The sequence below is a fragment of the Pan paniscus genome, chromosome 10 (genome assembly GCF_029289425.2).
Source record: "Pan paniscus chromosome 10, NHGRI_mPanPan1-v2.0_pri, whole genome shotgun sequence".
NCBI classification, from domain to species: Eukaryota; Metazoa; Chordata; class Mammalia; order Primates; family Hominidae; genus Pan; species Pan paniscus.
In genome coordinates, this window is record NC_073259.2 from 53,652,612 (window position 1) to 53,665,512 (window position 12,901).

At 38.8% G+C, this 12,901-nt stretch overlaps 1 protein-coding gene across 1 annotated transcript in view; it reads right to left on the reverse strand.

Moving 5' to 3' along the window:
• The window catches only part of MUC19 (mucin 19, oligomeric), a 193,102-nt gene that overhangs the window by 74,168 nt on the left and 106,033 nt on the right, over positions 1-12,901 (reverse strand). Inside the window, exons 61-72 of the mRNA XM_034935026.2 lie at positions 10,227-10,292; positions 10,066-10,119; positions 5,936-5,989; positions 5,227-5,280; positions 4,790-4,834; positions 4,488-4,541; positions 4,010-4,063; positions 3,022-3,075; positions 2,817-2,870; positions 2,134-2,187; positions 699-752; positions 511-564 (exon numbers count right to left, since the gene is read on the reverse strand). Coding sequence (XP_034790917.2) covers positions 511-564; positions 699-752; positions 2,134-2,187; positions 2,817-2,870; positions 3,022-3,075; positions 4,010-4,063; positions 4,488-4,541; positions 4,790-4,834; positions 5,227-5,280; positions 5,936-5,989; positions 10,066-10,119; positions 10,227-10,292 — 651 coding nt within the window. The remainder of the gene's footprint in view (positions 1-510; positions 565-698; positions 753-2,133; positions 2,188-2,816; positions 2,871-3,021; positions 3,076-4,009; positions 4,064-4,487; positions 4,542-4,789; positions 4,835-5,226; positions 5,281-5,935; positions 5,990-10,065; positions 10,120-10,226; positions 10,293-12,901) is intronic.

Genomic DNA, 12,901 nt, shown 5'->3' on the forward strand with positions numbered 1-12,901 from the left:
TGCAATCAGAGGGGCCACTTCCTCAGCTTGAAGCAATATACATTCCATGAGAGGGAGACACACAATTTTCCATACTCACCAATTTACTGCCAGGGATGAAACATAAAAAATTAAGTTTGCTGGCAATTTGAGACATCAAGAAAGCACTAATAATTGTATTGGTTTTAGGGCATGGAAACCTCTATACACGTATTTCTAGGATTCATTTACGTTATCTCTCCTTCCCTGGATCACAAATGTTTTTTGCTCCTACTAATATCCTGGCCATACTTATATATAACATTACAGGAGAAATTTCTCAGAACAATTACAAGAGCCATCTCACTTCTAAGATGATATTGGTAAATTTTTGGGAAAATATTTAATTTAAAGGCAGAACTATTTGTCCTAAGATGCATTGTCCAGAAATAAATGCAAAATATTCTGTAGGAAAGCCCGCTTCCAAACAAGTCATGCTAATGAGAGTCATGATTCACGGTAAATCCCAAATCATGAGCTGCTCCACCTCACCTGCTCTGGATTCAGTTCCAATACTGCCCCTACCTCCTGTGAGAGTTGTGGCTTCTGAGAAAAGAGGAGAATAAAGAGGTCTGGGGAATCTGAGATACTGGGGAAAAGTATCACAGTGCTAGTTTATTATTGCAGCTCTGCAAAGTTATCATGCATTCCAGATGAGGAACTCGTTCTCACTCAACTACCTGTGTGGAAGCCTCCAGATGAAATGGTTGTCCCAGAGAATTCTCCAGAAGTACCTAAAATGAGAAAAATAAAGGAGCTAATAGGACAAATAATACTGGAATCATCAATGGGTTCCTGAACCACTAGAAGACCTTTCCTAAGAACTCTGGTTTCCAAAGGAAATTAACAATGAATAACTTTCCCCCAACTATTCACAGATGATTTGCTATGGATTATCCTTTCCCCTGCAGCCTATTCAAAAACAGTAATAGCTTAAATTCAGTTAAAAAAGGAAAGATGCTTAAATTCACTTTACTAACTTCACTTTCAGTGATGTAGTTTCCTGGTGTTCCTGGAGGAGGAAAAATGTCTTGAACATTCTAAATGTTCTCGTTTGTGTAACTGATAATATTGTGATAATCAGATGTATAATAATACACTTCTATGAGATATTTATACCTCCCACTGGTGATTTTAAGTAGTTCATCCTACCTGGCTTGGGACCCTGTGAACCGCTGCTGGCACCAGGTGAAACCGTGGTGGTAGTTGTTGAAGTAAACAGAGTGACACTCAAAATAAGTACATACTTGTTACTCATCTTATATTCTGTAAGCAATCCTTTGTACCTGACATTCTCTTCTCAGTGAAAAGAACAGACAACGGTCTCTGCTCTGTGAGGTTTCCATTTGTGGGAGAGGGATCACAGAAAATAAACAAGTATAATAAATATGTTCAATAGATGTCAGCAGGTTATAGTGCTTTGTGGAATCATGAGGAGCAGAATGGAAGAATTGGGGGTTCTGCAGAGGCTGCTGCAAGTCAGTGGGCCTCAGCCAGGTGTCCAGAGTACTAAAATTGTCACACAGGAAATGGAGCAATGCCTGACTTAGATAACCGAGTGATAAGGATTGACTCTCAGTCCCCACTCATATCTCATGTTGAATTATAATCCCCAGTGTTGGGGAAGGAACCTGGTTGGAGCTGATTGGATCATAGAGGCTGGATTTCCCCCTTGCTGTTCTTGTGATAGTGAGTTCTCACAAGAACTGCTTCTTTAAAAGTGTGTAGCACTTCCTCTTTCACTCTGTCTTTCTCTACTGTCACCAAGTAAAGATGTACTTGCTTCCCCTTCACCTTCCACCATGATTGTAAGTTTCCTGAGGCCTTCCCAGCCATGCCTCCATACAGCCTGCAGAACTGTCCATCATTAAACTCGTTTGCTTTATAAACTACCTAGTCTCAGGTAGTTCCTTAAAGCAACGTGAGAACAAACTAATACACCCAGTTTCTGAAATTCTTTAGCAGAATAACTCAGAAGATCAGAATAGATGTTGTGCTTCCAGATAAAAAGTAACTGTCTTTCCTTGGCCCTCATTCTCATTTATGTGTTTACCTCAGTATCCCACAACAGGGCAAAGATGAGAACTCTGAAGCCTGGGGACTGATGAAGCTTACCTTCTGGAGCTTCTGATCCAGTGGTCCTGACCCTTCTTGTGGAACCTGTGGCTTCTGAGAGAAAAGAAAACAAGAATAAAGACTGCAGTATGAATACATACAGGGTTATGTAGCCCTAGGAGCCTGTCACCTGAGCAGCCAAGGTGTAGTATTCCCTGTGTGCTTTTGGACTAGCCTGTGTTGTCATTCCCAAGTTCCAGAGTCTTTCTAGAGAATGCCCCAACGGTCTTAAGAAAGTCGGTAATGGGCAACAAGCAAATAAATTGATAAAATCTATATACTTATTCAATATGTCAGTAAACTGGGTTTTAAATGCTAAAATGACATCTGTATATTTCTCATATAATATCCTTCCCACAGTATATCTACCAAAGACATTTTCACTTATCGATACTTTTTTTTTTCTAGTGTTCTGGAACAGGGAAATGGGGGCTATCTCTAGATCATCTATATAACTGTCAATCAAATGACTGTACGACTGCCTTGGGTGTGGAAGGAGAATCTGCTTACAGCACAGGAAATAAGAATGAAATTTGAGTTTCCGATCTTTCATCAATGAACAACGGTAATATGTTCTCGATCAGTACTCAATATGGGAGAATCCAGTCACATGGATTCATTTCGCACCACAGTCTTTATTGGATATTATTGGCAAATGAGTGCAATGACCCAGCAATGCTCACCTGTGGCTATTCCTCCTCTTGTTGATGCACTTCCTCCTATGGAAGTTGTGGCCTCTGAGAGACAGAAAAACAGAAAAGACATATTTGAAAAATATTCAATCACTATGAAATGAATAAGATATTACTCTTAAAAAGACAAGCACCAGAGAAGAGATCAAATTATGGGAGGAGCTCTGAAGAGTTCCCTGCCAATCTGCAGACTCACCTGTACTGGAACTGCCAGGGGCAAGGGTTGTGCCAGGAGCCACCCCAGTCGTAGCTGAAACACCAAGAGGACTGGGATCACCATGGTGATTAATCTTTCTTTCCTATGGACCTGCCTCTAGAAAGAATCTAAATCTAACTTATATCTAACTAGCACTTTCCCTAGCTCTTCCCTGATGATGAGCCCTATGTATTTTCTCAAAAACCGTTTGATTACCAAAGCAACCAAAGTGACAATGTTCTCAACCTGTGATAATCTTCCTGGTATTCTCAGTCAGGAGGACAATGTGAGTTTCTCCCATGCTCACCTGTTCTCCTCCCTGTGTCTTGGCTGTCAGATGCAAGAGTGGTGCCTGCTGTGGGGTGATTGCTGAGAATGCCATGAGTGTGCTGAGAACTCCAGACATCGTGAAAATATTTAGCTCTTCATTTGTGAAAAGGAAGCATTGATACAGGGCAGGTGTGTTTCCTGGGTTCTTGTAGCTCCTCTGTGTTTCTCAGCAAGTTTTATCACCCCCTCCTGTTTTAAAAGCTTCTAATGTTTGTAATTTCACTGCAGAAGTTACTTAGAACAATCAGTATAATCATCCTGTCTTCCGGGATTAGAAGTATGATTCTGCAATCTGTAATTAGTAGCTTTTCTGGAAAAATGTCTAAACTGATAAAGAATTTGTTGGCCAAAAATGTAGTATTAGTAAAGTAAATACAAACTGCTCTCCAGAATCCTCCTCTCTCTAGTCTCACTATGAGTGTCAAAATCTGAAAACAACAAAGACATGAGTTGCTCCTTCTCCCCTATTGTGAATGAAGCTTCAGTGGCGCCAACGTGTTCTGCAGAAATTGTAGCCTTTGAGACATGATATGGAATTGTAAATTCTGGGGAGTTGCACTAGTGGGAAGACAGATTTTGTGTTATTCATCAGAACAACTCTACAAAAAAACATCATGTCATCTGTGTGTCCATAGAGATGGTTTTCTTTCAACTTTACCTGTGTTGGAAATTCCTGTTTCAACAGATGTCTCAGAGCCTACTCCAGTGATACCTAAAACAAGAAAAAGCAAATTTAGCAAATTCATCATGGAAGCAACTAAAAGGGCCTTTCTCAGGACTTAATGTTATAAATGGTGCAAATGCTAAATTAGGAGTGTCCTTCTCTCATTTCATTTCCTTGGCTCATTTATTCGCAGGCGACTTGCCAGTGAACACCCCTACATTCTAGCCTGCTGACAGAGGGATGGAGGCTCATTTCATGCCTGCCTGTTTCAATTCCTGTTATGTCTCCCTGGTGTACCAGGGATGACTACAGAGGGAGAAAAATGAAATATAAAGTTCTTTAGAAATGTCTCTGTGATACTTTTGTGGTTGATTTCATGTCATCCTTAAACCATTCCCATGCACACACATACACATGCACAAAACTCACATAGGAGTAAGAGCCAGCTTACATTTTCTTTATGGAATTTTACCTGTGTTGGAAACTTCTGAAATGGTACTGACTTCAGGAGAAATGATAGTGGTGCCTGTGAAAAAAAATTCTGTGAACTTTAAAGCAATGACGGTCTCATTCCTGACTTCAGAGAACTAGTTCTGAAAGCCAGGACTCAGGCACACTTGTTGGAGGGTCATGAAAATGGCAGTTCCAGAGGGATTCACAATTTGACTTGGCCTTGTGTAAAATGTGTCCTCAACCTTCGTATTCTTCTGTTTTAAGCTGCAATCCCAAACAATGAATCAACAGAACCCAAAGTCTTGGAATGAGAACACTCACCTCCTGACGGTCCTGCTCCAGGAGTCCCTGTAGCAGTTGTAGCCTCTGAGAAAGAAAAGAAAGGGAAAAAGTAAGAACATGCTGACGGTTGGGTGTGGTGACTCACACCTATAATCCCACCACTTTGGGAAGCCAAGGCTGGCAGATCACTTGAGTCCAGGAGTTTGAGACCAGACTGGACAACATAATGAAACCCCATCTCTACAAAAAATAGCCTGTAGTCCCAGCTACCTGGGAGGCTGAGGTGGCAGGATCACCTGAGCCTAGGAGGTCAAGGCTGCAGTGAGCCAAGATCATGCCCCTGTACTCCAGCCTGGGCAACAGAGTGAGACCCTATCTCAAAAGAAAAAAAAAAGAAAAGAAAAAGAAAAGCATGCTGGGTCAACTGTATTACCTAAGTGGCTCCCTCCAGGATGTCCTGGTATGTGGTGACTTACCTGAGACATAACTTCCAGGTTTGAGGGTTTTCCCAGAAATTCCACCAGAAGTTCCTGAAATAAAGAAATGGTGGTCAACATGCCATGACTAGGGAATTGCTTTTTCAAAAATTTGTATGTCTTACAATATATTAGGATGCTCTTTCTTTGAGCTTTCGAATGGCAAGAATTAATCTGTGTTTCCAATGTAGCATCTCTTTCTTATAGCAAATTTCCTAACAACATTCTAGGCGCTTTAGTGTCTTTGAGATTCGGTGCTTGGAAATGGAAGTTTGCTCAGTACACATATATCCAGTGGCCAGTGACTTGACTTCTTAGTGCACTGAATGAGCTCTTTAAGGTAAAAGGAAGTCTTAGGCTCCTCAAGCTTGTCATTTGTTATCTAGTAACTGCGTTGCATTTTTTTAAAGGTTTAGTTTATGGAATAAAGCAGTGTGGCTGCATTTCAGGCAACACTGCTTAATGAAAGATGATCAAAAAGTGCAGTAATGGCTTAGCAGGCTGAGCTGGAGCTATTCCACCTACAGAGATTCTGCTTCCTCCTAGGAACTTGTGGCCTCTGAGAATGAGGAAAAGAAGAAAGACACAATTGGGAAGACATTAAGGATTTTGGATTATTATCATGATAATTTTGCCTAGAAATAAAACCTGAGGAGATAGCTCCTTGAAAGAAGTTCCAATGGGAAAATTCTACTCAGCTTGTTCTCACCTATGTTGAAACTTCTAGGGGCAAGAGTTGTGCCAGTGGTTACCCCAGTGGTACCTGAAACACAGAAAGTCCAGAGGTCACCATACTGACTCATTCTGCCATGAGAAGATCTGAATCTAGACACTATCTGTGTGTTCTTTGCTATAGCAATTAGCCTTTTCTGGGTACTTAACAAATCTATAATTCTACGAGTTTCTCTGCTTGAACTATTCCATTTGTAAATCATAGGGAGTGGCAATGTTCTCTACTTGAGATGTCCTTTCCTGGCCTTCCCTGACAAAGATGAAAGATGATCTCTTGTGTTCACCTAGTTTGATCTCAGTATGCCTTAGCTCTCTGCTACAAAAGACAGTTTATATATACTGAGTACCTGAGACAATGAGAAACTGCTGAGCATTACTCCTTCTTAGTGGGGTCAAGGAAGGCTTTCTGGAAAAGACAGCATCTAGATCTTTACCATTGCTTAGGATTTGTCTATGTGAAGTCCAGGAAGGGAACATCAGGCAGAAGACATAGTAAGAGCCAAGGTTTAGGGAAACATAGCAATATGTGTTATATGAACATAGAATGAGTGAAAAATAACTGAAAACTTAGCTCAAATTCAGTGAGAAAACAACTTCCTAGTGATCAGTTTATAAAATTTTATAAAGGAACTTCTAACAGTGCCAACAACTAATTCAAGTGAGGCTAAAAGTTGTTATGTGAAGGGGGCTGATGAGAAGTTTGGAAAGTAGATGGGGTCTCCAAGGACTCAAATACTACACTAAAGCATTTAGAATTTACTTGAAGGGCAATGGGTAGCTGCTAACATAGACTGATGACAGAAATGACATGAACAGAGATAACAGTCAATAGAGGACCACTGACCACTGCTTCGGATAGAACACATCTGAGAATAGAGAAAACTGGAAGAGAGGAAACTTGCCTACAATAGTCTAGACTAAAGGAAATGCAGAGGAGTAGAAAGAGCTCAGGCGTTGGAATCAAAAGAGTTGTGTGGTTTTAAACAGGTTAAAAATCTCTGAATCTCAGTTTCCTTACCAGCAAATTAGGGAAAATAATGCCTACATTATTCAAATAGATAGTGAATGAAAGCTAAACATATTTCAGCTGTATTGAGTGTTTGTTATACACAAAGCTCCCCAAGTAAGACATTAATGATGCATAAGGCTTGGTCCCCTTTCAACAAAGGTAGAATCTAATGGAACAGGGGGACAAGTATGGAAATCAATCACCTCATCAGATAAGGGCCATGAAGAGGTTTTAAATCAGGGAAAAATAAGACAAAAATGCCTGTTTTCAGGGAGCTTATATTCCAATGTTAAGTGCTAAAAGGATCAGAAGGAGAAATCATTTTTTTTTAAAGTGAGATGTTCTAAAGAATCAGCTTCTTGGCCAGGCACGGTGGCTTATGCCTGTAATCCCAGCACTTTGGGAGGCTGAGGTGGGCAGATCACCTGAGGTCAGGAGTTTGAGACCAGCCTGGCCAACATAGTGAAACCCCATCTCTACTTAAAAATGCAAAAAATTAGCCAGGTGTGGTGGCACGCACCATAATCCCAGCTACTCAGGAGGCTGAGGCAAGAGAATCACTTGAACCCAGGAGGTGGAGGTTGCAGTCAGCCAAGATTGTGCCACTGCACTCCAGCCTGGGTGACAGAGCAAGACCCTGTCTTGAAAAAACAAGAACAAAAACAAACAAAAAAAAGAATCAGCTACTTTTGCTAATTTTTTTAAACTGTTTTTAAGTTTAAAAAAGAGATATCAGGATACATTAAAAGCTAAATAATTTTCTTGTAAATAGTAGGTGACAAATAACTCAATATGCTGAGAAATACTGTGCTACCTCTTTTTAATAAGGGGGATGTTTTGGTAGTGATTTTGGTCTGTCTGAGTTTGTATACTTGTATACAATCACTGTAGAATTTAAGTATTATATAAAGGATTCAATACACCTTTATTATGATTTAAGAAGGCATGAGAATAGAAATATCAAAAGCCCTATTCTACAAAAATCAAATTTGAAGTTCATGTTTTATTAATCAGATAAAGTAAGACTTCTGGTACCATGTGTTCTATTCCATTAATGTAACATTATATTTTCAAATGCACATTCATAATCTCATATTTTTTCACCTGCTACTTCAGGCTTTTTTGATGTCACCGAAATTTAAAAACAAATATATTTATAAATGTAAATATTTGATTTATTTCCATTTACAAAGATTAATTTGTATATTAGGTTATAATTTGAGACGCATGTCAGACACAGTCCTTTAAATGTTTTTCAGTGCTCAAATGGAAAAGATAGAAATTCTATTTCAAGCACATTGTGCAGAAATAAATTTTCATGTCATTGAATTTCAGCTTACCTACAATTAGTTGTGGTGGAATTCTAACAGAGCTTACTAAAGGATAAATTAATCCACATTTAAATTAAAGAATTTATTTGAATTTCCTTTAAAAATTTTGCTTCAGTGTGGCAAATGCCATGATAATTAAATTTTGTTTAAGAAACAGATGTTATTCCTATAGAGGCTTATCTTAGAAATTTAAGTCAGAGTAAATGTTCTCTTGTGAGACATATTGTAAAGTGCTCTTTTAAATAATCATGTATGATTTCTATGATTACAGATTATCAAACTGAAAACAAAACACTGCCTTTTTTCTAAGAAAAATATTTATACACAGGTAATTATTATTTGGTTACATTTAATTAAAGCTGTTTTGAGATTATAAAGTGCCAAAAATGATAAAAGACATACTATGCCCCAATAGTCACACACTGTGTCCCAATAGCTACCTGTTCATGGCCATGTTGTTAACTTATAATTATGTTGTTCAATATATAATATGAATCATGCCAATTTGTTTACATTTGCATAACCACAGATTGAATAAAGAGCCAATACAAATTTAGTTTGAATTAAATTACTGAATTAATTATTTTCTAGCAAACAGTTGGTAAAATTAATTTACACAGGAGACTATAACACTAGTTAGAATAATGCGGCATAAATCTTCACAAGAAAAAAAAAAAAGGTAAGCATTCTGTTCCTTAAACTATTAATGAGCAATGTAGTCATTAGATTCTGGGTTCTGTTAGAGACCTGCACATTGAGAAATGATGTATTTTTCAAGTGCTATCATACTAAGTATATTACTAGTTGAGAACCTTAAGCAATAATATACTGTAGCCTTGAAATAATAATTTTGTTCATTTACTCAGTGTTAGGAAAAAGAAATTGCCCTATAAGTATTTGTGAATCATTGTAAAAAGAACTAAAGTTATAAAATTTGGACTTATTAAACAATAATATTATAGTTTTGTCAAATAAAATTCTCCAAATCTTATTTCAGAATAGGAAGTGCCACAGTTTATTACAATAAAAAACTTATTCTTCTTAACCTGCTGCTCCAATTCTTTTAGTTAGAAATGGGAAACATTTAAGCTTTGTGATTTTAAAAGCGAGCTTTATTGGTGTTTTTTGTTTGTTTGTTTGTTTGTTTGTTTGTTTTGAGACGGAGTCTCGCTCCGTCGCCCAGGCTGGAGTGCAGTGACCTGATCTCGGCTCACTGCAATCTCCGCCTCCCAGGTTCAAGTGATTCTCCTGCCTCAGCCTCCTGAGTAGCTGGGACTACAGGTGCACGCCACCACGCCCTGCTGATTTTTATATTTTTAGTAGAGACGGCGTTTCACCATGTTGGCCAGGATGGTCTTAATCTGTTGACCACGGGATCCACCTGTCTCGGCCTCCCAAAGTGCTGGGATTACAGGCATAAGCCACCGCGCCTGGCCTATTGAGGGGTTACTAAAAACATCGTATATTTTGCTTTAGCAAAGGAAGGCGTCACACTGAAGAGCACAGTTTTGGAATCAATAAACAATCGAGAAAAATATTGATTTCACCATTTGGCTTGCTGTAGGAACATATCAACTTAGGTAATATCTTCGTCTAAGTTCCTAATGAGCAAAAAGAGATGATAATGTTCATTCAAGTAATTTATGAGATAATATGTTTAAAGACATTGTAATTAACTGGCATTATTATTATTGACTTTACTGTTTTAAATTAAGCAATGAGCATGAAAACAAATCAAAAATACATGACATCCCCCTGCTTACTTACCAGTAGTGGTACTTCCTGGTGCAATTGTTGACCGAGGGATGGCTCCCATGGCAACTGAGATTAAAAAAGTGTAAAGTCAGGAGCAGTGTTCTTATTTTATTGGAGCACTATCCAGATATTTATCAACATAACTACTTTGAACCCAGTTGTGGTTCCAGTACCTGACGTGGAAGCTATGCTTTCACCTTCAGCTCCTGGGGAAGTTGCAGCAGGCACTCCAGTTGTAGCTGAATTTAAAACAAATGAAAAAGAATCTTAATAGCATAATTCGAAATTTTCATTTGTACTTCTCCCTGACATCTCAAATTCAACTTCCAAACATGAACCTGTGATCTTCTCACCACAAACTGCTGCTCCTTCACATTCCCTATTTTAATAATTGATAGAACCATCATCCTAGTAACTAAATATTAACTTGAAAAGTACCCTTAACGAAATCCCCATCAAACCACCGCCAAATTCCCTTGATGGTTCTCCAAAAATAGGTTTTGAATTTTTCCCTTTTTTCCATCCACCACCATAATTTATCCTAAACCATTGCCTCTTACCTTGATTGAGCAATAGCTTCCTAGCAAATCTCTCTGCTTCCATTTTCACTTTATACAATTCTTCACATTTGCAGTCTTATTGATCTTTTAAAAATGGGAAGCTGATCATGTCACTCTTCTGTCTCTCACCTTCTGGTAACTTCCCATAGCTCTTAGCAACAAGTCTAAAATCCTTAACTTGTGCGGCAAGGCTCTGTTGTGTGTGAACAGGGTCCTTCTGACTTCTCTGGGCTTGTTTTGTACACCCTCTGGCTTCCTAACAGAGCACTGGGAACCCTGGCCTCTTTCTACCTTAAACTTTCTAAGATCCTTTGACTTCCTTCCCCATGGAGCTCTCTTAGCATTTCCCTCCCTGTCTTATCCTCTTTATCTGACAACTGCCTCTTCATTCTTTGGGACACCAGGTGGAAGGTCACTGTCCTGGCACCCTCACCTTATTCTTAGCACTTAACATTAATTGTAATACTATTGAGATACTTCTCTCTTACTGGCTAAATCCCCCACTAGACAGGATGCCCTGAGAGTAGTGGCCCTGTCAGACTCATTCACTTCTGTGCCCACACACTTATCACAGTGCCTGACACACAGATGGCAATAAAAATAATTAAACAAAATTTAATTAAATAGTAAAACATGAGACACTGCTGTTATAATAGAAAATGTCCAAATACTTCGGGTATAGTAGACTTTTCATCAATCTGATTTTCTTTGAGAGGTTGCATTTGGCATATCTGAGACTCCATTGAGATATTCCCTCCAGGGAATATATTTCCTTTCTGCTCTAGTTTATACCCACTGCCATAGGAGGGAGGATGGTGTAGAAGGTAAGAAATAGGCTCTGAGGACAGACCTCTCTGGTGTACATTATCACTTGCAGCAGCTAACTAAACTTCTCCTTGACTTCCTCATTTGAAAATGTGAATAAAAATAGCATTTATCTCAGCAGTTGCTGTGAAAATTAGTGACATGTTTACATAACTTATAACAGTTCCTGGCTGACCAAAAAGTGCTCAATTATTTTCTTGCTTTAAGCTTCTTCATTTAAGGTTTATTTCCTGATAAAATCAGCACTGTAAAGACAGATAATTTGTTTTCCTTCCATCCTAGTCCTAAAACACCTAATAAAATATAAGGTCCTAAATACTATTAGGTTGGTGCAAAAGTAATTACGGTTTTTGCCATTACTTTTGCACGAACCTAATAGATGATTTGGATCTGACTTTCCGATTTCCTTATTTACAATATACTCATTATGATAATTACATTGATCAGAAAACCTTATGTTCAGTTTGGGAGGCCAAGGCAGGCAGATCATTTGAGGTCAGGAGTTCGAGACCAGTTTGGCCAACATGGTGAAACTGTCTCTACTAAAAATAAAATAAAAACAAAAATTAAAAATTGCCAGGCATGGTGGTGCGTGCCTGTAATCCCAACTACTTTGGGAGGCTGAGGCATGAGAATTGCTTGAACCTGGGAGGTGGAGGTTGCAGTGAGCTGAGATCTTGTCACTGCACTCCAGCCTGGGTGAGAGTGAGACTCTGTCTTTAAAAAAAAGAAAAAGAAAAAAAAAAAAGAAAAGAAAACCTTATGTTGAGCTACAGTTGGGACCAAATTCTTCCAACCCCACTTGCCTGATTTTCCAGGTGTGGTTAATCTGGTCCTGCTTTCACCTGCTCCAGGTGTAGTTCCATGTGGTTCTTCAGTTTTGCCTGGTTAAAGCACTAATTGATTATCAGCTTTACATGGTTCATCTTAGTAAATATAATGAACTTACTGCCCTTTATGTAAAATTCAAATTTAGACATTGATAAATCTAGGTCATCTCTTAATCATTTCTCCACGATTTAGGTTCTTGGTTAAATCATAATTGATTGGTCTTACGATCATAATTGGACGTCTCAGCCACGCTTATGTTGGACCACACCAGAGTACCCAGGTGAGCTGTGCCTGCTGGGTTCCCAACTGTAGTGGCCCGAGTCTGGTCCTCCAGCTGTGCATCCCTTGCCAACACCTACAGTAGTCCTCATGAAAACATAAACTCAAAAAGTCTAAGGAATCTATAATATTCTGGAAAGCCCCCATCATTGTTCACCAATTTGAGTTCTTAATAACATATTTAATTGTGATAAATTTACACAGATTCAAGTCTGGAAGACCAAAGATTACATTATTCACATTAAATGACCCATCTTTAGCTAACTAGATTTGCCTTCAGGGGCTGTAACCTTACTTCCTGGCTCTCCTGTAGTTCTTCCTATTACAGTGGTTGTGCAAACTGATGGTCCAGT